General features: G+C 37.3%; 1 protein-coding gene across 4 annotated transcripts in view; it reads left to right on the top strand.

Annotated features, from left to right (window-relative positions):
- The first annotated feature begins 644 nt into the window (after positions 1 to 644).
- The window catches only part of CEP128 (centrosomal protein 128), a 423,783-nt gene continuing 399,022 nt past the window's right edge, over positions 645 to 25,405 (top strand). For 2 of the 4 annotated variants that reach the window (XM_081227257.1, XM_081227260.1), the window contains exons 1-4: positions 645 to 806; positions 2,643 to 2,799; positions 20,815 to 20,976; positions 22,667 to 22,753. In XM_081227257.1, coding sequence (XP_081083383.1) covers positions 20,830 to 20,976; positions 22,667 to 22,753 — 234 coding nt within the window. In that variant the 5' untranslated portion in view covers positions 645 to 806; positions 2,643 to 2,799; positions 20,815 to 20,829. Of the gene's footprint in view, positions 807 to 2,642; positions 2,800 to 20,703; positions 20,977 to 22,666; positions 22,754 to 25,405 lie in introns of those variants that run through there. The other 2 variants (XM_081227258.1, XM_081227259.1) reach the window with 2 other exon arrangements.

The raw sequence follows: 25,405 nt of genomic DNA, 5'->3' as shown, positions 1-25,405 counted from the left end.
ATTAGATAATCTTCCCTGTTCCCTTCCAGTTCTAAGAATTTGTGAGCCTTTAGAAAAAGACATTGGGATTGACATATATACACTAATATGTATAGAATAGATATCTGATAAGAACCAGCTGTATAAAAATAAATAAATAAAATTAAATTAAAAAAGAAAAAGAAATGTAAAAGACATTGGGTCCTGGTATTAAGGGGATTTTTTACATTTCAGTGCTGGAAATTACACTTCCCTGTTCCCCAAGGAGTAAAAGAAACATAGTTTGTGTTAGTATTGCAGCTACTTTGATTTTTTTGTTATTTTTTACAAAGTAAATATTTTAGACACTTCTGATTATGCTAGAGTCAGGGCTAAAGCAGCTCTCTTAACTCATTATCTGGTGTTTGTCGCTTATAGGAGTTACTGGCCCTTTAAAAACAAAAGAACAGGGCAAGAGGGCGCGGCCGAGGGACTCAGGTGCCAGCTAATTCGGCTTCTTCCGGAAAAGTCACCCCCAAGGCCAGTCGTATGGCATCCTGGGAAATGCAGTTTCTCTTGGGGCCGCTCTCCCCTAGTAACTCCTTGCTTTTGAGCATGAGACGGACTACAACCCCCAGAGGACCAAGTGGTAGCAGCGGGGCCCTGTACACTTGCCGCGGCTGGGCGGCTAGTTCAAGTTGCTATAGCTGCGAGTCTGGGGAGAGCAGAGTCGTTTGCGTCGCTGTGTCCAGTCAGTTACACCTTCTGGGTCACTGGTGGCCTCGGGAGCCGGGTGGGGCCTCGGCAATGATCCGGCATTAAGGACCTGGGGTCCTCTTCTGTCTCAGGTACCTGCGCCCAACCGTCCCCTCGCTCTTTCTTTACCACTTCCCTATCCTATCGTAAACATTTTAGGTCTCGCTTCCCCTCGTCCCAGGGGTGGGGACGCCAAAGCCGCCCGGAGATCTGGGGTAGGGCCGTGAATGGGTGGGGTATGTGCTAAACTTGGGGGAGACGGCGTGCCTGGCACCCCGACGCCCCCCTCCCTCGGCGTGGGTGTCCACAGTCAGGGCCTGGTCAAGTTATGCAGGGAGTTTGAACTTCGTTGTTCTCTTTTTGAGAGCAGCTTGTCCTGCCACTAGCAGCCGTGAAGCTTGAGCTGTCAAGGAGTTTGGCCTCATTTTGGCGTGTACTTGCCTGGCCTGGGATATAATTGGACGTTTTGTACACGTTTTAGAGTCACAAAAATTTGCTACTCTTGGGAACGCTGTATCAATGACTTGTCTGTCCTGTGCCAACATGGGAGTTGCCCCAGTGTCAGCTGTTTAACAACCCCTTATTTGAGTTATTTCGTAGAAACACCTGCCATTGAATTCCAGCTGCATCCTTTGTCGGTTTGATGGAGCTCAGTCACTGCCACGGACATCTTGTAAAACCGCTTTGTAGCCTGTGCCAAATATTACGTAGAGTATCTGTCTAACACAGGGCCTGGGCCATTGGGAGTGCTCAGTATTTGTTATTTATTTTTATTAACTCTACGGAGCTGCGCTAATAGAAACATAGTGTGAGCCACACTGCAAGGTGAAATTTTCTAGTACTCACACACACTAAACAAGTAAAAAGGAGCTGGTGAAATTTCTTTAAGTAATTGGTTTGGCACAGTAGATCCAAAATGTTTTCATTTCCACCTGTAGTCAGTATGAAACTTGAGATATTTTACATCCTAAAAAACTTAAGAAAATGGTGCCAAGTATTGCATCTAGTTTACATTTATAGCACATTAGCCACATATGGCTAGTGACTATTTTTTTGGACAGCACAGATAGAAGATTAAAATTTTGGTAGTTTCATGTTGGCACAGAGAAATTTGGGGGTGTCTATGACTCACAGAATGGAGGTAGTAGCTGCTTTGTTAAAAGAGTTAAGCATGCATCATACCTGTGTCCTCTCTGCCATTGCATGACCTCTGGGTCAACTTGAACTCTCTCTTGACTGTATGTTTTGATTAAGAGAATACCTTTTTTCTTGGAGTGGTTGATAGATATATTCCTAGATCTATTTTTTCTGTGGACAACCAGCAGTTCTGTGGATAATTTTCAGTGGATTCTTACAGACTACATTGAAAGGCGTCACAGAGACCTGAGAACATTTCTGTCCACAGCTCTTAAAACCAAAGGCATTTTACTTTTTACCTATTTAATTACAATACTAAATGTAGGAAGAGCTGGGCAGTTTATAAAGTATTTCCTTTAGGAGTGCTAGCATGTAGTTCATTTACTGGCTTGGAAATACAGTCGGGCCATTAACTTCAGAAGTAACATGTTAATTTCATTACCTGCCTTAGTTTACCCACTGAGAGACATGCTTAGGGATAGTACTTTTGGCTAGACTTGGGCTACAGTTCACGCTGCGACATGCTCTAGCCAGCCCAAGGCATGACCAGGTATGGGCGGAAGTCACCAGTGAGGAGTATGCTGGCTGGGCATTTGGGTGTGAAGAATTCCTGTGACTTCAGTGGGGCTTTTGCATGATCCAAGGAACATTTTCTCTGTTCTCTGACTTGATGTGATATATTCTCTGCTATGTACACAAACTGTACATAGGGTGAGCTTATTTTTATCTTTAATTGTTTAAAAAAATTAAGGTTGTGGGTGTGTTTTACTCCTTGTTTCATTTATCTATAGGTGGTTTGGGGAGAGTGTAGGGGCAAAACCAAGATCATCCATGTGACTAGGCCTTTTGCCCTGAACCTCATGAAGAAATGATAGGAGGCAGACATACGTGCCTAAGAAGAGCACTGAGCTCAGAGGACAGCAACACAGAGTTTTGGGGGTGTGCTTTGTAAGTATGCTTCCTCCCTGAGTTTCTGAGATAACATATTTTTGCATATTTATAGTGGAAAAGAATATGGCACCAAATAGGCATTTAAGGAGCTAGAAACCCCTTTCTAACATGCAGTATCAAAATTAAATAGGATGGTTGTGCATACAGTATTACAAAAATTCAGGGGAACAAACTAGATACCTTAATAAAAGCAATAATAATGCACCTGCTTCTATTAGACAAGTATTTGAGAACCTATTTTGTCTCAGGCCCTGTATTAGGCACCTTTTACATGTTGTATATAATACATTTATTATCCTTCTGTTCATTTTAGAAATGAGGCAGTTGAGGCTCAGATAGGTTATTTGATTTGCTTGGATTCTGCAGGCAAAAGAGTGGTCTTCTGACTCTAAATCCCAGTCCTGCCCACTACACAGAGGCCACATTGTGATCTCTGACTGCCCTCTAATAGGGTTTGATTTGAGGTTAGTATTTTTATATTGTGTACCATATAAGCCACGTTTCTTGTTGTTCACCTCTTTAAATGTTCAAAGGCTTCTATGATCTTAGTTTTTTTTCAAGATATCAATATAATGGTCTTTATGTTATTATTGAGGTAAGAGGTAATTGTATCTGTGATTTCTATAAGTGTATGTATGCAACATAAATTGTCATTGATAATCAAGAGGATAGCGTTAACTCAGGTTTTGCATCATAGATTTAAAATTCTGGAAACTTTAGCATTTTCACGTTGCATTTAGATAAAGCGCACTTAAACATGTAGGGAAGACCGATTGGGGTCTTTTAATAACACTTCGTCTAAGATAAATGTGTAAAAGGTTCTTAGAATTAAAGAATATTACAGCTGGAGGGGCCTTTTAGGATAATTTAGTCCAGAAATTTTCAACTGCAGTCTTGGCACATTTGGGAGTAATATAAAAATAACCTAGAGTAGATTCACTGTAATCCATGTAATAATGTCACTGGGTTGATTCTAATATGAAATGTTTCAATATATTCATACTATTGTGTTTTTCTTTCTTGTAATAATGTACATATAAAATTTTACCTTGTCTCTTTTAACTGCTACATAGTATCCCAAATGACTAGATACATTTAATGTATCCCTTATCAGTGGATTCGTGGTTTTTTAAAAAATTTTTTTTTACTACTATAAATAATTCTTCAATGAAGCCCTTTTACCTACATCTACATCTAAGGGTATACATACATCTTATACATACATCTCCTTTTGTTTTCTTAGGGAAATAGTTATAGAAGTAGAATCTCTGGGTCAAAACATGTGCATATTACTTATTTTTACTTGCCAGATTGTTCTCTAGAAAAGCTATCCTAGTTAATATTCTTACAGCAAGGTGTGCCTTGGTAGTGAGAACTTTTTTTCACAGGTACAAAACAGATAAAAAGGAATATCATTACTTTAATTTGCAATTCTTTAATTAGCAAAATAGAATATATTACACATATTCTGTTAATTGCCTGTTTATCCTGTGCACCTTTTACTACTGGAATGTTCTTTTTTCTGTTTTTTTAAAGAGATGATGAATTCTTTGGTTTTCATATAATCCAAATATTTTTCTGAGTTTTTACTTTAGTTCTTTAACCTTGTTTTTGGTGTCTTATTAATAATTATGAATGATCCTAAGAGGCTTATCAGGTCTTTATCAGATATTTAGCACCTCCCTGAAATTCATATAACCCTTGATGTATATCTGTACAATACTGGTACTTGGATTGTTTGGGAGATGGGAGTGTTTGTGGTTACATGAATCCATTTAGCTGATGAACATTTAAAATCTACTTTATGCACAGTGTTTGCCATGAAACAGGTGCTCATGAATGAATGACCTCATAGATGAATGAATAGGTGAATTAAGGCTAAGCCTGAACTAGGCTTTTAGTGAAGACAGACTTCTTGGAAGAAGTGAACTCTGATTATTTTAAAAAAGAGGGACTTCCCTGGTGGCGCAGTGGTTAGGAATCGGCCTGTCAATGCAGGGGACACAGGTTCGAGGCCTAGTCCGGGAAGATCCCGCATGCCGTGGAGCAACTAAGTCCGTGCGCCACAACTACTGAGCCTGCGTTCTAGAGCCCGCCAGCCAAAATGACTGAGCCCGCGTGCTGCAAATACTGAAGCCCACGTGCCTAGAGCCCGTGCTCCACCACCGCAATGAGAAGGCTGCGCACTGCAAGGAAGAGTAGCCCCCACTCGCTGCAACTAGAGTAAGCCCACGCGTAGCAACAAAGACCCAATGCAGCCGAAAATAAATAAATAAATTTATATAAAAAAAGTTAAATTAAAAAAAGAAGAGATAATTTTATAGATTGTAGGAAGAAGGAAAAAGCTCGATGGTGGGAGAGTGAAGGCTTTAAAATGGCAAAAATGGGTTAGCTTATGAGTGGCAGTTGGTACATTAAAACAGTACTGAGAATAGACACAGATAGTAAAGAGCCTAGGTAATTTGGAGTGTGTAGAGCTTTATAGTACCAATAAATAATAATTGAGGAATGTAGGTAGCTGCAAATAGCAATGAGAAAGTGATTTGCAATAATTCAAGCAAACCTAGATTTGATTCAGTTATAAGTTTTAACACATTCAAATGAATTTGAAATGATTATCCTTGTTTACTCTAAAGACATATCAAGTATTCATATTTATACTATTTTGCAGTTCAATCCATATTGTCTGAGGACTTAAGATAATTAATCTAGGCTATTTACCGCAAAAATTATTTCATCCAACAATTATTTAATTAGAATCACCAATTGCAAAGTCCTGTACTTTGAAATTTGTCTCTGGATTAATCAGACAGTGTAATAAGGAGAAGTTAATTGTAAATTCATTAAAAAATATTCCAGCTACACACCAGGCGCTATGCTCGGTGTTGAAATACAGCCATGAACAAAGTAAATGGAGTCTATGATGAGATTTAGAGACTAGAAGGGAGATAGACATGTAAACAGCCAGTTAGCTATGTCTGGGCTGTGAGGAGTTGGTGTCCAAGGTGGGCTCTTGGCCCAGGGTTAAGGTGGGGGCAGTGAAGAAGGCTTTCTAGGGGAAGTTTCTTCTGAACTGAGACTTGAAGGACAAGTAAGAGTTAGCCAAAGGAAAAGGAGTGAAAAGAATGTTCTAGGTGGTGAATCCAGCATAGGTATAATGGTGAGATGAGCATAACATATTTGAGAAATTGAAAAAGATTCTGTGGCAGGAATAATGACATATTATGGACATGTTTAATTATTGTCTTGCTATAAGTATGGAACTATAAGTATGCAGACAGAGAAAAGATCACTTCTGGCTGGAGATGGAAGGCTTCGCTGAGATTGTATTATTTAGATGGGTGGAATTTATATAGGTGGCAATGGTCGACAGCAGATGGCATTTCAGTCAGACCTAATGACATTAGTGAGGGATGGAAGTGGTAGGAGAATAGCTGGTGTAATAGCTAAATGTAGGCCTTATATTTTCTATGGTTCTTTTATTAAGAGAAGGGTGGCTTGATTAGGGTCTTGAATTCCTGATTCAAGAACCTAGACTCAATCACATGGGCAGTGGAGTGTCAGTGAAGGTTGGAATGGATAGAAAAAGACTCAGAGAAACCATTATAGTGGCTAGTAATGAGTTAAGAAAAGTCCTGAATTATGAATGGTGCCGGTGGTAATGAGAAGGGATACATACATGGTTAGGAATCTGGGCCTTGAAGAAAGGCTCACGACTTGGCTCTGCTGTTGGAAGCTGTGTAACCTTGGGTACCTTACCTAGCTTCTTTAAGCCTCTTACCTACATATCATGATGACAATGGTACTTACTTTGTAGGCTTATTGTCATAGAGCAAGCTGTGATGTTAGAGCATTAGCTATTCATTATTATTTCAACTTTTGTTTTTTGAAAGTTTTTGAAATTGAGGTTCTTAACTGGAGTTTACATCCATGTACTTGCAGTAATTCAGTGTTTCAATGTAACTGGTTTTATATGATATTGAGCTGTATTTTATTATAGTTGGATTCCTTTCTAATTCTATATCTTTAAAATTTTTATGTATACATTTAAAAATATTAAAGGAAACAATTCATGGTACAAAGAATTCCAATCACCTTTTAAAAAAATTAGAAGTTTTTATTATATGTTGGAAAGAAGATACACATCATTCTTTTTACCCACTTTAAAAATTAAGAATAAAAAATACCAAACTCTTGAGTAAGCATATTTCTAAGTACAGTAAAAAAGTGTTCCAGTTCATTATTATAGAAGAGTTAAAGGGAGATCTAAAGATATAAAGTAAAAGAAGAGTAGGGGAAGAAAGAAATATGGGGATTGAGAAAGAGTAGAGGAAAAATATTAATAATACTTTTTTTTTTAAGTTTAAGGCTTTAGGATATGATTTCTGGAAAAAAAAAAGGGAATGCTTTTCGGCTTGAAAGAGGTTGTAAATATTCCTAATACGAGACAAGATTATTTAAAACTCATCTTAAAATAGCTGTAGAAAATTGGATGTATAACAGATTTACATAGTTAATACTTTATTGTCTTATACTGTATTCATTATATAAACCTTTAGTTCTGAGTAAATGGGTACATATGGAATAGTTTGGCCTTAAATGTACGGGTTGTGTGTGTATAGCTGGGGGAATGGATCGTAAGAAATATGGTAGGGAAGGACAAAAAAAACCCCAGACATTTCAGTATTTGGACAATGTATTTGGAATTTACACAGTTCTTTTGCATCTAAGAATGCTGTGGAAAAGGCACTGGCTTAGAGGCACAAGATCTAGGTTCCAGTTCTGTTACTGTAACTTTTTATCAAAGCAATCATGGATAAGTATTTTACTCAAAACTTTGTTTTCCTTTAGCAACAAAAGTAAAGGGTTGTAATTATACCAACTTTATAGGATTCAAGTGGAGATCAAAAGAGAAAATGCTAATGAAAATTCTTTGTAAGCTATAAAGCAATATGCAAATTTAAGGTATAAATAGCAATAAGAAATATTTCCCTTTCTTAAAATTTTTAATGTTGTTTTGTTCACTAGGAAAGTCAAGAGGAGTTTCTGTTTCTACTTGAAAAACTAATAGGAAGAAAACAAATAAGCTTTATAATACACTTAAGAAATAGCATGTTTCTTTTGAAAACCTTAATGTTACAGGGAATAAATAAATAGCCCCAACTGATATTTATGATTACTCTCTCAAAAATTGGTGGCCTGTCACTTGTTATATCAATTGTTAATGCTTATTTTGTGCATCTTGATATGAACCTGTCCTTTTTTGCTTCTAAGGTTAGAAGAGGCTGAAACCAACCTGTTTTCTCAAGGAGAGCAGGCTCCAGAGGAAACGTCCGGAAATTAACCATCTTCTGAACCAAATCAAATGACTTACTAGTAACCTATATATATCAGTTGGCCTTTACTGCATAATAAATAAAACCTTGCCGGTATACAACAGTACACTTTGTCTGCTTATCTTGGCTAGACTTGTTTGTTTGAGCTCATCTGTCTGGTCTGCTGATCCAAGCTGGAAGCCACTGGGGCAACCATGTTTCCCACACCTTCCGGTGGGATAACGTGGGCATGTCCTCATGGTGATGGAAGAGTTGTGGGGGAGCAGGTTCCAGTGCGTAATCCCATTTCAAGCATCTGCTTGTGCCATGTCAGCGAAAATCCCATTGGCCAAAGTAGGTCAGATAGCTGAGCTCAGAGACAGGGGGTAACTCTACCTATGGTAGGAGGGCAGTGCATCTTGGGAGGGGTGAAGAATTGGAGCCAGATTATGCAAGGTACAGCACTGTGTTCTGCATTTAATTTCTTCTATATAAAATAGTGTGAAAACATTCTCAGTAGTTTGCTGAAAATCAAGTCCTTATGCTCAATGCTTGTATCTTGTTCTGGTTTTACAGTGTATAGGCATGGCTAATATCGAAGCTGTATTACTCAATTTCCCTTCTGGTCTGTAGAGGAAAGCATTATCTTTCGAGCATTTAACCTTGATTAATTCTTCACAGTTGAATTGCTCATTTTTAACTGGAGAATGAGGCTGATAAACTTCCTTTGTCTTGGTTCTTTATCCAAAATAGGGCTGCAAACTCAACTGCTAATTGGGTAACACACTGCTGAAGCAGGCCCAGTGGGACTGCAAAGGGCAAAGGGCAAGAGGAAGGTACATGACTAACTCCAGGGCAGCCACTATTTACATCTGTGTTGCCATGGGAAAATTCATCCCCAGTGTTGCCAGATCTTTGGATTTTTCAAGAGAAACTGGAAATTAGATTTTTTATGTGAAGTCTCTTTGTTTTCAAATTAAGGTTTTAAGGTAACACAATGAGTGTTATTTTAAAATACATATTGGTTGGCTGGATTTGGTCTATAGTTCTCCACTTTTCATCCTGTGATTTAAACAGAATGGTGTTAGAAACTCGGGGATCCTAGCTCTGTGTTTGCCCAGGCTGATCTCTTGCCCAATCTGGAACAGTTTGGACAATTATTAGGGGTTGGCTGCACCACTAGAGGGCTGCATTATTGTCTGCTGTTTTGGGAATAGTGTAGTTTGTATTTATTTTTTATCTGTCAGCAAATAGAGAGAGTACAATTCTAGGGCTTAACTACAAGTAAGAAATCCATCTTCTGTTTGTTAGCATCCATTTCTCTCTGTTTTTTTTTTTTCTCTTGGGTTTTTGTTTATTGTTTTTTATCTTGACATGTTTTAATTTAATTTTTTAAACTGCCTCATTTATTTTAGAAGTATGTGTAGGTGTAAGAGTCTAAAATATCTGTGAGACAGGGAAGGAGTTGTTAAGTAACTTTATTTTCTTTGAAAACTGCACTAATTTTTAACAACTGGCAGATATATAATCAAGCAGCTACTAGTTTTATCTCCATGTCTGAGTAAACAGTCATTTTGTATGCTACATAGCCTTTTCCAGAAATGCCCCTGTCCCCTGCTTGATGGGTCCTGGTCCATGTGACTCTGCCCTCTTAACTCCAGCAAGGGGAACAAAATGGAGCCAGGGGGCTGACTCCTCCTGGCATCATCCATGGAATAGAGGTATGTGTGTGTGAGAGAGATAGAGGAAGGGAGGGAGGGAGGAAGGAGGAGAGAGGAAGAGAGGAAATGGATGGCAACAACAGGAATAAGTGGAACATACAATAAAAAATCAAATCTAGTGTATTTGGAATATTAATATATATGTTAGTATACATGTATACTTAATTCTGTAAATCAGAAGGTCTCAACAGGGAATGATTTTACTCACCCACCCCCATCCCTGCCCCAGGGGATATTTAGGAATATCCGGAGACAGTTTTAAAGCCATGCCCTGGTGGAAGGATGGGAGAGCTCTGCTTATTTGTCTCTTCTCTAGTTCCTCTGAGACCGATGGTTTTTAACTGAATCTCATTTCTTTGTCTCATCCATCTGTCAAACTTCTTCTCATCCTTCCAGATGGGTGGAAAGATCCTAACCTGACTCCTCTGGCATTTTGTCATATTACTTAGTTCACCATATATAGAACTTTTACAAGTCTTTCTCTCCCATCATGGACTGTGACTTATTGACTTTCGTCTTTCATTTCTGATGCAGTGACGATTCAGTAAATGACGAATGCATGAATCTGTTGTACCTCTTTGATTCTATTCCTGTGGCTTATATTTTCTCCTCACTTAACTGAGAACTAGCTACTGGACTGGACAGTTGACTTGGATCTTTTTTTGTGAGGAGACTAACAGTCCTCAGTATGTTTAATTTTATTCCCCAACAAAAGATAATAAATTCAAATTGTAACATTACAGTAAAACATTTAATTATTCAGGAGCAGGGCAAGACACGTTGTAAGTAGCTTCCTCTTATGCGTCCTCATACAGGTGGTAATAGATGCTGTTGAGTAGCCCAGGCAGTCTTAAGCTAAAGATTTGGCGTGAGATCTCAACCACTCTGTCATCTTGGAAAATGTCCCCGCCACATGGAGCTGGCCTTGGGCTGTGGGCAGTTGATGACTTGAGGTTTGGTGTTCTTGATTCACTCTCAGTCCAGCGGATGTCCTCCGAGTGCCAGCTGTGTTAGAGTTCTGGGCCTTGTGGTGTCAACAGTGCATACGTAGAGTAAATGCCTCCCCTCATGGAACTTACATGAGGACTGGAACAAAATCCACACTTCTCTCAGCCTTGAAGCTCTCCACGCGCTGTCCCTAGCCTGCTTCTCAGACTTCATCCCATGCCACCTTACTCCTTGCTCTCTGTGCTCCTGCCTTTTGCTGTTTCTCAGACCTGCCAAACTCCTTCCTACTTCACATGCTCTGCATTTGCTCTTCCGCCTGTCTACAATTCAGTTCCCCCCAGATGTCTGTGTGACTGGTTCCTTCTCATCGTTAAGTTCTCTGATTAAGAGACCCCTGTCCTGACCACTTTTCTCTAAAAAAGCTCTCCCAAACCCAGTTACTCTTAAATATTCTTTTTTCAATTTTAGTTTTACTGGAGTATAGTTGATTTACAATGTTGTGTTAGTTTCCGGTGTACAGCAAAGTGAGCCAGTTATACATATACATATATTCATTCTTTTTAAGATTCTCATATAGGTTATCACAGAATATTGAGTCAAGTTCCCTGTGCTATACAGTAGGTCCTTGTTGGTTATCTGTCTTAGATATAGTTTTGTGTGTGTGTGTGTGTGTGTGTGTGTGTGTGTGTGTGTGTGTGTTCATGTTCATCTCAAGCTCCTGACTTATCCCTCCCTGCCATGTTTCCCCTTTGGTAACCATAAGTTTGTTTTCGATATCTGTAAGTCTGTTTCTGTTTTGTAAATAAGGTCATTGTATCTTTAAAAAAATTTTGATGCCACATATGAGTGATATCATATATTTGTCTTTCTCTGTCTGACTTACTTCACCTAGTATGATAATCTCTAGGTCCATCCACATTGCTGAAAATGGCATTATTTCATTCTTTTTTGTGGCCGAGTAATATTCCATTGTATATATATACCACATCTTCTTTACCCATTCCTCTGGTGATGGACATTTCGGTTGCTTCCATGTCTTGGCTTTTGTAAATAGTGCTCCAGTGAACATTGGGATGAGTGTATCCTTTCAGATTATGGTTTTCTCTGGATATGTCCAGGAATGGGATTGCTTGATCATAGGTAGTTCTATTTTTAGTTTTTTAAGGAACCTCCATACTGTTCTCCATAGCGGTTGTGCCAATTTACATTCCTACCAACAGTGCAAGAGGGTCCCCTTTTCTCCACACCGTCTCCAGCATTTGTTGTTTGTAGACTTTTTGATGATGGCCATCCTGACCTGTGTGAGGTGATACCTAATTGTCATTTTGATTTGCGTTTCTCTGATAATTAGTGATGTTGAGCATCTTTTTGTGTGTTTTTTGGCCCTCTGTATGTCTTCTTTGGAGAAATGTCTATTTAGATCTTCTGCCCATTTTTTAATTGGGTTGTTTGTGTTTTTGACATAGAGCTGCATGAGACGTTTGTATATTTTGGAGATTAATCCCTTGTTGGTCTCTTTGTTTGAAAATATTTTCTCCTATTCTGTGGGTTGTCTTTTCATTTTGTTTATGCTTTCTTTTGCTGTGTAGATGCTTTTAAGTTTAATTAGGCCCCATTTGTTTATTTTATTTATTTATTTATTTATTTTTAATGCGGTATGCGGGCCTCTCACTGTTGTGGCCTCTCCCATTGCGGAGCATAGGCTCCAGACGCTCAGGCTCAGTGGCCATGGCTCACAGGCCCAGCCGCTCCACGGCATGTGGGATCTTCCCAGACTGGGGCATGAACCTGTGTCCCCTGCATCGGCAGGCGGACTCTCAACCACTGTGCCACCAGGGAAGCCCTGTTTATTTTTGTTTTTATTTTCATTACCCTAGGACAGCGGTCCCAACCTTTTTGGCACCAGGGTCTGGTTTCATGGAAGACAATTTTTCTATGGACCAGGGCAGTGGGGATGGTTTTGGGATGATTCAAGTGCATTACATTAATTTGCACTTTATTTCTATTATTATTACATTGTAATATATAATGAAATAATTACACAGCTAACCATAATGCAGAATCAGTGGGAGCCCTGAGCTTGTTTTCACTTGCCACTCACTGACAGGGTTTTGATATGAGTCTGCAAGCAATTGATTTGTTATGGTCTCCATGCAGTCAAACCTCTCTGCTAAGGATAATCTGTATTTGCAGCCATTCCCCAGTGCTAGCATCACTGCCTCAGCTCCACCTCAGATCATCAAGCATTAGATTTTCATAAGGAGCGTGAAATCTAGATCCCACACATGCGCAGTTCACAGTAGGGTTCACGCTCCTATGAGAATCTAATGCTGCAGCTGATCTGACAGGAGGCGGAGCTCAGGCGGTAATGTGAGCAATGGGGAGTAGCCATAAATACAGACGAAGCTTCGCTCACTCACCCGACGCTCACCTCCTGCTGTGTGGCCTGGTTCCTAACAAGCCATGGACTGTCCGGGGGTTGGGGACCCCTGCTCTAGGATGTGGATCAAAAAAGATATTGCTGCGATTTATGTCAAAGAGTGTTCTGCCTATGTGTGTTCTGCCTCTAAGAGTTCTATAGTGTCCAGCCTTACATTTAGATCTTTGATCCATTTTGAGTTTATTTTTTTGTATGGTGTTAGAGATTATTCTAATCTCATTCTTTTATGTGTAGCTGTCTAGTTTTCCCAGCATGACTTATTGAAGAGACTGTCTTTCCTCCATTGTATATTCTTGCCTCCTTTGTTGTAGATTAATTGACCATTGGTGTGTGAGTTTATTTCTGGACTTTCTGTCCTATTCCATTGATTTGTATTTCTGTTTTTGTGCCGGTACCACACTTTTTTGATTACTGTAGCTTTATAGTATTGTCTGAAGCCAGGGAGTCGGATTCCTCCAGCTCCATTTTTCTTTCTCAGGATAGCTTTGGTTATTTGGGGTCTTTTGTGCCTCCATATAAATTTAAAAATATTTTGTTCTAGTTCTGTGAAAAATGCCATTGGTAATTTGATAGGGATTGTACTGAATCTGTAGATTACCTTGGGTAGTATAGTTATTTTGACAATATTGGTTCTTCCAATCTAACTTTGATCTTATATGAATTTACCAAAAGGGTTTGAGGAGATTAAGTTACAGAGGAGGGCTGACATAAAGAAGACAGATACAGGTGATAATTGTTTGTACATGGTAACCTCTGCTGGTTTGTTAACTTTTTCTCTTGAAGGATGAGGCAATCACACGTCCTACAGCTATTGAAACAGTGAGAAATGTATTAAAAATTTTGAACTTGTTTAGTGATTAGGCTTAAAATACACTCCCTAGCTCCCCTGACCTCCTTTAAATATCAGCATCATTACCTTGAATATGTTCTTTGATGACAGCTGCCTTGGACAGGGACGTTTGAGGCACTTGGAGGCCACAGAGGCAATCACCTACTTAACATGCACTAGTCAGCCTTTGTGAAACATCACCCCTGATGCTGGTTGCTTATCTTTTATGGAACAGCTTGCAAATCCTAATTGTTTTAAACTGGCTCTGAGGAAAAGAGGCTTGAGAATCAATAAATTACAGCTCTCATACATACAAATGTGCATCATTATAATGAAGACAATCTGATAGCTCTTTAGGTCAAATAAAAAAAGAGGTGGACTTGAGTTTGTAAAGACTCAATGCAAGTTCTCTTATTAAAGGTTTGAAATTACAGGGCTGAATGCAGTTTTCCTCTCTTGCAGTGTTCAGGTTTGCATATGGGCATTTGTTTTTGATGGATAGATCCTCAGTGGGAGAGAATTGATGAAGGGTTCATTACTTGCTCTGGTGGCCGTATGTCTTTGTTATAAGGTTCATTAAGGCAGAAACAACAATATTTATGCCTTTAAATACTGATATGTTGGGGGCAGCTAAATAAACTATTCTAAGAATTGTACCATCTGTTTTCAGACCCAGAGCTTTCCCTAAGTCTCTGGAGACTTTCACCCAAGGTCACCCATCTTAGTCCTCTCCAGAGTCTTGGAAGAAGCTCAGCATCTGAAAAGCAGACAACGTAAATAGTACTGCTTTCCCATCAGTGGTAAATTTTGTTGTACCAGTAGGTGGTAGTAAGCTGCAGAGAGTATTTACTGCTTTTTCTCCCGTTAAAGGAAATGCCTTTCTCACATTTAACCAGGATTTAGGTGATTCAGTTTCTTTAAATTGTTCTTTAAGAGTTCGTTAATCATTCTTCAAATTTAACAGTTCTTTTCTTTTGTCAACAAACATCATGCTGAAATTTCTTATGGTAATAAGAATGAATTTCTAATCCAACTGAACTTTTTTCTTTTAACTCTTTAAATATAATGATGAAGATTTTTCTTGAGCATACTAGGTGTTTTTCTACTAGTCTTAATAATTTTTCTTTGGAATTCAAATTGTAGTAGTGATTAAATATCGTTCATGAACCACTTTAAATTTGTTTTCCAAAGCAGAATTTGATTGCATAAGCCATGCCAGTACACATTAATATATTTTCACATAGTCCTTCAATTTTTAAGTTCATTCCAGTATTTAGGATGTTTAAGAGAATCATTTTTTGAATCTAATGACTGTCATTCAACAAAATTGCAAAGAAAGAATCATACTTAATTTAAAAAAACTCATTCTTTTAGCTCACAAACTCATGATAAATGGTTTCCTTGGCCAGCCAGTACTCTTCAGTATGAAACATTAGAGATTGGCATTGAAATCCTAATTCTTTAGCTCATCAGTTGGTGAGAACTGGTGACATGATAGATGTTACGGGACTAGGAAGAATGGTCAGGTAAGTTGCCAGGAAGGAAAAGGAAACAGCTGCTGGGAAAAAGGGGTTTCTGAATGTATAGCTTTTATTTAAACACATTTTCCAGGTTGTCAACTTGTTATTAATCTGCTATCTCTGAAGGGGATCTTTATATTTGTTTTTCTTTCTTTTAACTATATATTATATTTTTCTTTCTGATTATTCAATTGTTGTAGAAAATTCAGGAAATATAGGAACATTTAAAAAATAGAAATCGGCTGTAAACTCTACATGGTAAATATATATACTTTTATTTTCTTCCCCTTTTGTCATCATCCCTTTTCCTGCTCCTCTAAATTGGCATATGGGTAATTTGTATTCACATACAGACATCATATAATGTTTATTACAAAATTGGGATTCATACTTTTATCCCTTGCATTGCTGTTTAATGTCTCCAGAAACAGGGTTTTAATGTCTGTGTACTGTTCTATTACCTGTATGTACTGTGTTTTAACCATTCTCTTATAATTTGAAATATAAGTTGTTTTTTATTTTCCCTGTATTATCACTTCTCAGTAAATATCCTTATATATAAATTTCTGTATGTATTTCAGATGATTTTGTTAGGGGGAATTTTGGAAGTGTAGTTGGTAGGTTAAATGTACAAACTGCTGATATAACAGACAATTTATATCAACTTACACATATCCAGTAGGAGAGGTTAGGAGTGTTCCTTCCCCTACAGCCTGGCTAACATAGACATAATTATTTAAAGGAAAACAAGTTAATGGGCTAGAAAAGCATCTCAATGATAATTTACATTTCTCAGGTTATTAGATAGAACATTTTTGCATGGCCATGCATATTTGTTTTTTTATGTTACTGCTCAGTATGCTTTTATCAACATGGAATGAGTCTAATACTTTGGGTATGATTTCACTGGGGGGAAGATTTTCAGAGGCCTGAAAATCTTATTTTCATTAATGCCACTGATATTAGGATAAACAGTACTTTTTTAAAACTAATTTTTTACTTGTAGTATAAAATAGTACATTCTTAATTGTCAGTGAAGAGTGTATAATTGACGCTTACTGTTTTGTGCTTCTCTTCTTAGTTATCTTAAGGGGCTCTTGGGAACTATCTTCACGGGCCAACTCTAGTGGCCACTCCTTTCTCATTTGTTTCTCTTTTCCTCCATCAACTCCATGTCTGGGAAGTGGAGGTGTTGGCTGACTGGTCTCTTTTGGTAAGATTGGGCCTCTGCCACCATATCTGCCTTCTGCTTTGTGACATTTAGGATCAGGTACTCTCTCTGTTACCTATGAGAGGCGTGTTTGACCTTTTGAATTGTCAGTAATAGTTTTAGAAAGTGCTAAGTTTTTATCAACAATGAAATATTAATCTAATATCTATTTTTTATTATAATCAGATTCTTTAATGTCTTTAAAGTCCTTCAACCCTTATGACACGTAATTGAAGTCCTTTCATATGCTATAAAAGTGAATGTTTCATAAGCTATTAAAAAAAAACCATGCAGAATTCTCAGATATATCTCACATTAAAATCTTGATATTTCTACAGGAGTTCCATCAGATACAGGAGTTTGAACATCTTTTATTGCTCAAAGTACTTGAAATTAAAAGCTGAAGACTTTGTGAAATAGTGAAATTCATGCTGGAAAGTGTGATTTTTTTCTTATTAAAAGTATGTAATCCTTAATAGGGGTGAGAGGTTTTTTTTTTTTAATGTGACAATTACAAATAATTTAGTTAATGCTGTTGTTAATTTTGTGTAATGCTGCTAAGATTTTCTGTTTTAAATTCACATATTCCTTGTCTTTACTTCTTAATATTTATCAACTGATTATAATGTGTTTTCCATTAAGAAAGACTGCAAGGTACATATACCTGTGGTAAAAGTATAGAAGTGTGGTGTGGAAAGTTAAACACAAAATCATTCTGGTAGTTATCCCAGGGGAGGTGGGGCAGGAGTAGTACTGGGTGGAGGGTAGTGTGAGAGGGTAATAAGACTTTATTTATAGTGTTCTAAATATTTTATTAAAAATATTAGAAGCACATGTGTCAGAATGGGAAATAACAATATTAAGAATATATTCTTAAAAATAATAGGGAAATAAGGTGATAGAAATAGAATAAAGAAGACAGAAATAGAAAAGGATAATAAAAACATTCTAGGTAGTAGATACATGCATCCTTGTTATATTAGTCTCTGTACTATTTTATATTTTAAATATTTTCCCAAATTTTTAAAAATAACCATAAAATTTTCAGTTATCACTGTTTGTAGTCAAATTGAAACTCAGACTGTCTGCTCATTAGATGAGTCTGATACACCATTTATAGCCATTGAAGTTGTGTGTAGATACCTGATTATTATTAAAAGTTTGGTACTCAAAAAAATCAGGTTGTCTCATAGATGGTTATCTTGTTTCCTGCTCTCACCAGTAGCCATTATAGTTAACATCTGGTTTTCAATGTTACCTTTTTATTCTGCATGGTGGTATCCTAACTCCAATTTAGTTTCCAGAATTTTGACTTATTAAAATGAAACTCATTATACTTTTAGATACAAAATTTTGACAGCTCCAGGCATAATTATTATTTTCCATTATACAAGAAGTAGAAGGAACAGGAAATAAAAACCCCTTTACTCTGAGGCCAATGGTTTGATTTGTTTTCAAGGCTCTTTATTATATGCAGCATAGATATGTCACTTAGTTTTTTTCCTGGTGCCTAATACAGATTTCATATTGCTACTTGATTCCCAGCCTCCCTCATTTTGATATTTTTATGCTTAAATGAAATGAGAGGGGGTTGAAGAGGCTGTAGACAACATGTGAGCCATGGCCTGCTGCTGCCTTTAATGATTTTTACTAACTGTTAAGAATGTTCGTAAGTAGTGTTTAGGAGACAGCAGAGCAAAGTAGAATGAAGAGAATACCGAAGGTGGAGAAGCCTGGCTGAATCCTGGGTCTGCATCCTTGGTCTGCTACTTAAAATCATTATATGGTGTTGGACTTGTTACTTAACAGCTCCCCCTCAGCATCCTCGATAGATTAGGGGTTAACTGCCCATTTTAATAAGTTATTATGAGAATTAAGTTGGATTGTCTGTGTGAGCATCTATATAGTACTTAGCATTGTAGCAGGCTCTCAGAAAATGTTGATTTTTTCCTGTTTTCACTAATGGAAAATGTTGGAAAGTACATTTAAATAGAGCAAATGATTTTAGGTCATGTGGCATACATAGGTTTATGGGTGTGCTCACATGAGTGTGCACAGGTGTGCAAAGACACACACACACACACACCCATGATTTCCTAAGTAGAAAGGTGAACTTTACATTTAAGATTTCTTCTTAAGTTTATTCTTTTGGATTTAAACAGTTGTGATCCTGCAAAATTGTAGCCAAACAATTGCTTCAGGCCTGTTTCTTATTCATGTTTTCTGACGTTAGAGAGCTACATCGTGGGCACTGTACCTTTGTACTTCTAGACAGGGAAAGGGGGCGAGAACCAGAGAAGAGACGTGAGGAAGGAAGTTGAGAGGCCTGGGCAGAAGAGAAGCTCGAGTGTGACAGGTGTTTGCTAGCCTTGTCTCAGCCAGTTCAAAGACGTTGGATGTTCCGTTGATTCTTTTCCTGGTGCTACAAGGACAGACTATTTCACTTTGAAAAACCTAAACTCACAGCAAGCTTCCTTGCTTATCTTTTTATTTAGTTTTATTTTATTTAATATTTTAAAAACATGACTACTTTCATTAAATGCTCGAGAATCTATACATATTTAGCAAACTTCCTTTATCTTGGCTTTAGATGTATGGTCATGTACTTCCCAGATGCATTCAGAATAAAGATCCAGAAATTTCAGAGTATTCTTGATTATTAAAGAGAGGTTTCATCATACTGTATTTAAAAGGCCAGAAAACTGGCCATATAGATTTTAGGACGATTATAACAATTAGTGTTAAAATGAAGATTATGTTAACCTTCTATTAAGCAGAAAATGAAATTATTGGAATACACAAACTTTCACTTTTGATAATTGAATTTTCTCTAATGCTTCTTTGTTACAAATATATGTCATTTCTTCAATTTCTATAAAAGGTATTCTGAAACTTTTGAGATCATCTTGCGTGAAATAATTTTCTTTTGCATTAGATTGAAAATCGAGGTAAGGATGGGCGGAAAGCATATTTAGAGACTTTTCTACTAATGAGATTATATTCAGGATGTTTGGCCTTCTGTTTTGGTGGAGATGTTGGAGATTCCATCTTCTCACACACTTGTTATTGTAGAGTTTGTACCTCTGTTACTGCATTTGTTTAATTCTACTATATTTTAAATTAAGGTGTATGAGAGTGTTCACTGTACAGTGAATGGAATTCTTTTATTTTAGGTCATTTTGTGTGTGTTGTACTTTTGTTTAAAGATACACATGTTCTCATAGCTTAGTAGAATGGACATCAGACTAGGGCTTCCCTGGCGGTGCAGTGGTTAAGAATCCACCTGCCTATGAAGGGGACATGGGTTCAAGCCCTGGTCGGGGAAGATCCCACATGCCGCGGAGCGACTAAGCCCGCACTCCACAACTACTGAGCCTGTGCTCTAGAGCCCGTGAGCCACAACCACTAAGCCTGTGCACCACAGCTACTGAAGCCTATGCACCTAGAGCCCATGCTCTGCAACAAGAGAAGCCACCGCAATGAGAAGCCTGCACACCGCAACAAAGAGTAGGTCCAGCTCGCTGTAACTAGAGAAAGCCTGTGCGCGGCAACAAAGACCCAATGCAGCCAAAAATATAAAATAAATAAATTAAAGAAAAAAGAATGGACATCAGACTAATATTGAGACCTGCAGGTTCTAGCCTTAGAGAATATCTGTGTTTTTTTTTTCCTTCATTGTAGAGATACCAATCTATGTGTCTCATACCTTACAGTGTTGTTGGTAGAGTTATGTGAGATACTGTATGTGAAAGAGCTTATAAAATTTAGGAGCATTGCACAAAACTAAGTGATTATTATTATTTGGAGTTGTAAATGTCTGAGGAATTGCTCATAAACCAGAAAAAACAAAGGAGGGAGAATTACATGTGGAAGTGACTTGTGTTTTCAAGCTATGTGTTAGAAATTATGATATGGCAAAGGGCTAATGTAATAAATCCTTTAAAAGATCAAAAAGTAAATAGTTTAATTAATCTCTTATTTCTGTGCTCTTTACCATTTGATTGACCTTGACCTGGATTTATTTTTAAGGATTTTTGCACCTCAATGGCAGGATCCTCCAACGATTCAGACCACTTCCGCTCTCGTGACCGATTGGGTCGACGGGCTGCCAGTTCAATACACAGGGAAACTCGAAATCGTCCTACTGTGGATGTCACTGAGAAGGTCAACACTATAACAAGTACTTTACAGGTTAGTTTGGCAATGGTTGCATGTAATAGATTTTAACTAGGTTGAGCTAAGAAATGGTTTCGGTCAGTATATTCATTTTTTATGCCACGGTAACAAATTTGCACAAAACTAATGTCTAAAAAACCCAGAAATTTATTTTCTTACAGTTCTGTAGGTCAGAATCTGACCCTGGTTTCATTGGACTAAAAGCAGGATGTCAGCAGGATGTCAGTATTCCTTTTTGGAGGCCCTAGGGAAATATCTGTTCCTTTTCCAGCTTCTAGGGGCTGCCGACATTCCTTGTTTTGTAGCTCCTTCCTTCCTCTTCAAAGCCAGGAAGGGTGGGTTGAGCACTTCTTACATCATATCACTCTGACTACTCTTCTGCTTCCCTCTTCCACTTTTAAGGATGCTTGTGATTGAGTCCACCCAGTAATCCAGGATAATCTCCTCATCTCAAGGTTCTTAACTTAATCATAGCTGCAAAATCCCTTTTGCCATATAAGGAAACATATACATAGGTTCGAGGGATTAGGACTTGGACATCTTTGGGGGCATTATTCTGCCTGACACAGTCAGTAAAGATATCTTTGAAATATATGATAGGTTGTGGAAATGTTTTGGGATAAGGCAGTATTTCCAAATAAAATACTGTGGGAGTGAAACCAATAGGAATTATTACCATAGTTTAGCTTCTTGTGGACATTTGCCTTTAGAGAAGTTGTTTATATTTTGGGTAGGTAAATTATTCATGGATGAACGATACTGAGATGCCATTTGTATTTAGAGGCTAATTTTTGACAGTGTTTGGAAGTTTGAGTGGCAGCAGTTTACATTCCCTCCATAGGAAAGGGCTTTGGAAGAGAGGTGGAGGAAGGACAAAAAGAAAACTCAGACTTTTTTTCCTACCCTTTAATCTCTTACTTCCGTTTTGCCTGGATAAACATGGATTTTGGCTTTCAATTGCTTTGGGTTAGTATGCTTAGATAAGAAGAGGCTAATTTCTGGTGGAGAAACCATCATTTGATTTACAACTCAGGAGCCTTTTTCTTTCTAAACTTATTTAAATTAACATAATATTGGATTTTTGCAGTACAAATTCTTCTACTTTCCCACTACTGAAACATATTAGTGAGTATATATTTTTGAAAGAAATGCCTCCATTTACCTCTCAGGTGAAACCTAGCATATTTAGGTGGAAACCATTTTTATTGTAATTACAAACAAATTTTATAGCTAAAAGTTAAAGGATTCTTTGTTTTCTTTTCTCTTAATGGATTTCTTGAGGTAAAGTAATAACTGAAATAGCATTGATCCTAATGATTTGCTTGTCGTGAACACAATCGACTAGATTTTTCTCAGGATTTCTCTTCTATAAAGAGGGTCTGAATTAGTTGAGGTGCACAAATTGACGATGAGGATTCTTTTCCAATTTATGGTTTTGTTGCCAACTTATTATGGAACCTTGGATAAGGATTGAAATTTTGTGCTTCAGATTTCACACAAGTAAATTGCAGATGGATTTGAGTTTCTCTGTCAGTGCTGTTAATAAGATTTATTTGATATTTATGAAGTATATTGATACCCAACTTAATTATTATATAAATTGTACCTTTTGCAAACGGGTGACCCAGCTGTTTGATATGCTGCTAAGATTGATTGGGGAAAACACTGTTTGGAGCAATTAATAAAGTCCACTTTCTTTCTTTAGGACACCAGTCGGAACCTGCGGCAAGTCGACCAGATGCTTGGACAGTATCGAGAATATAGTAATGGACAGGCAGGGGCTATAGAACACGTAAGAATGTTTACATATGTTTGCATTTTCTCTTACCCACCTTTTTGGAAATTTAGTTGTTGAGGAGTATGGATGTGAGATAAAGGACTTAACCACTGTGAATAGCTTTAGCTTTTCAACTGCTTTATTATTTTATAGTTTAAATTTAGCTTGTCAGATGGCTTGCCAGCTAGTTTATATAGATTAGACTCTATTGAATTTGAAAGCTTTACTTTTTTTTTTTTTGGCTGCACCACATGGCTTGTGCGATTTTAGTTCCCTGACTAGAGATTGAACCCCGGGCCCTCGGCAGTGAGAGCGTGGAGTCCTAACCACTGGACCACCAGGGAATTCCCTAAAATGAATATTTTTTTATTAATATTTTGCTAATTCTGTCTCTTATTTCCTTTTGGAATTTGCTAACTCATCTTCTGTAAATTCTTAGAAAACCAATTAAATTTATTCCTTCATGTTTCTAATTATGAGTATACACTCTAATAAGATTAATATTACATGTGTGCTGTAATGATAGTTTTATATATATCTGTGCTGTACTGAGTTGTCACATAAGTCCCAAGTTTAATTGATTATTTGTTATTTTCTTTTTACAAAACAGAAGTATAGTCATCATTTGCTTGTAATTGGAAGCTAATTGCTTGAGCACAGGGAACATATTTTCTCTCATAAGTTTTTTTTACTACTTTCATTTAGAAAATAAACTTGGACTTTCTTGTATCTACCAAATTTTTATGATTTATGGTATATTTGCAGATGGGGCCATAGATTTTATATATTTGGGTAGCTCATGAAATGTTTTAGATTTAACTACCTTATTAATAATGGGAGTGAATTCTTTGCTCTTTAATTTATTAGTAAAAAATTAAAACCATTATTAACTAGTAGCAGAGAAAAACCTACTTTGTCAGTTTGAATATTAGACGAATTTCCCTTGAATTGAGCAATTGGGAAATAAAACTATGTATTAAGTGAAACTTCTGTACAGGTAAGCTTTTAAAACACAGAATGTGTTCTCCTAGAATTGGTAGGCCTAGAATTGAATAATGCTGAGCTCTGGGGGAGTAGTTTTATACATGGGAAGTAGATAAGCTCAACAGGTATTTCTTTCCCATCTGAGTTGTAAGTACCTAGACTGCAAAGCCACTCATTTAAAATAGGACACAGGAAAACAAGATTCTTTCCTTTTACTTTAGGCTGTTCCTTGTCTGGTCTAGAGTCTTCCCCTTAGCTTCCTCAAATTCTTGTTCTGTTAAAGTAGTTGTCTCTCAGTGATTTCTGCTCCCGGCATGCCAGAGGGGGATGTCACTCATTGCCTTATATTATACTCCCTCGATAGAGCAATGATTTCCACCCTACCACCTGTAAGTAACCTGGGGGGCACCTGCTGTAATCTATGGGAAGATGTGCAACTCAGAAGGAGTATTTCTCACAACAAGTGAATCTGATGGGCTGCTCAGTGAAAATTGCTTTCTTAGCATTAAAATACTTACTGTTACGAAATATAGCAGTAAAATGGGCATACCTAAAAATGAGTGTATGTAATGTGCCAACTATCATGTGATTTATCTGAATCTTTCTATTTGTATTCTTTAAGTCCTCTAAGTACATGATAGTATTATCCTCTATTTAAAAAATTTTAATTATTGTGTGTTCTGTCTAGGGAGGGACCCTGGAGAGTGATTTGTTTGTTTCTTTCTTTTTGAGACTGTGCTCCAGCTCATGCAAGTTCTCTTGTTGTAGAACCTGCTATTTTTTTTCAACAGCCTGTAATAGGCTAATCCACTTTCAAATTATTATTATTATAATTATTATTTTATTGAGGTATAGTTAATTTACGATGTGTTAGTTTCTGGTGTACAGCAAAGTGATTCAGTTACACACACATGCATATATATTTTAATATTCTTTTCCATTATGGTTTATTATAGGATATTGAATATAGTTCCCTGTGCTATAGAGTAGGACCCTGTTTATCTACTTTATATATAATAGTTTGTATCTGCTAATCTCAAATTCCTAATTAATCCCTCACCCACCCCCTTTCCCCTTTGGTAACCATAGTTTTCTATGTCTGTGAGTCTGTTTTGTAAATAAGTTCATTTGTATCATCTTTTAGTTTCCACATATAAGTGATATCATATGATATTTGTCTTCCTCTTTCTGACTTACTTCACTTAGTATTATAATCTCTAGGTTCATCCAATGTTGCTGCAAATGGCGTTATTTCATTTTTTATGGCTGAGTAGTATTCCATTTATATATGTATATACCGCATCTTCTTTATCCATTCATCTGTTGATGGACATTTAGGTTGCTTCCATGTCTTGGCTATTGTAAGTACTGCTGCTATGAACATTGGGGTGCATGCATCTTTTTGAATTAGAGTTTTTTCTGGATACATGCCCAGGAGTGGGATTGCTGGATCTTATGGCAATTCTATTTTTAGTTTTTTAAGGAACATCCATACCTTTTTCCATAGTGCTGCACCAGTTTACTTTCCCACCAACAGTGTAGGAGTGTTCCTTTTTCTTCACACCCTCATTAGCGTTTATTATTTGCAGACTTTAATGATGGCCATTCTGACTGGTGTGAGGTGATACCGCACTGCGATTTGATTTTCATCTCTCTAATAATTAGTAATGTTGAGCATCTTTT

Source organism: Mesoplodon bidens, assembly GCF_964165515.1.
Source record: "Mesoplodon bidens genome assembly, chromosome: 3".
NCBI classification, from domain to species: domain Eukaryota; kingdom Metazoa; phylum Chordata; class Mammalia; order Artiodactyla; family Ziphiidae; genus Mesoplodon; species Mesoplodon bidens.
Note: the sequence above shows the minus strand (reverse complement) of the source record. Positions and strands in the feature narration are given on the sequence as shown.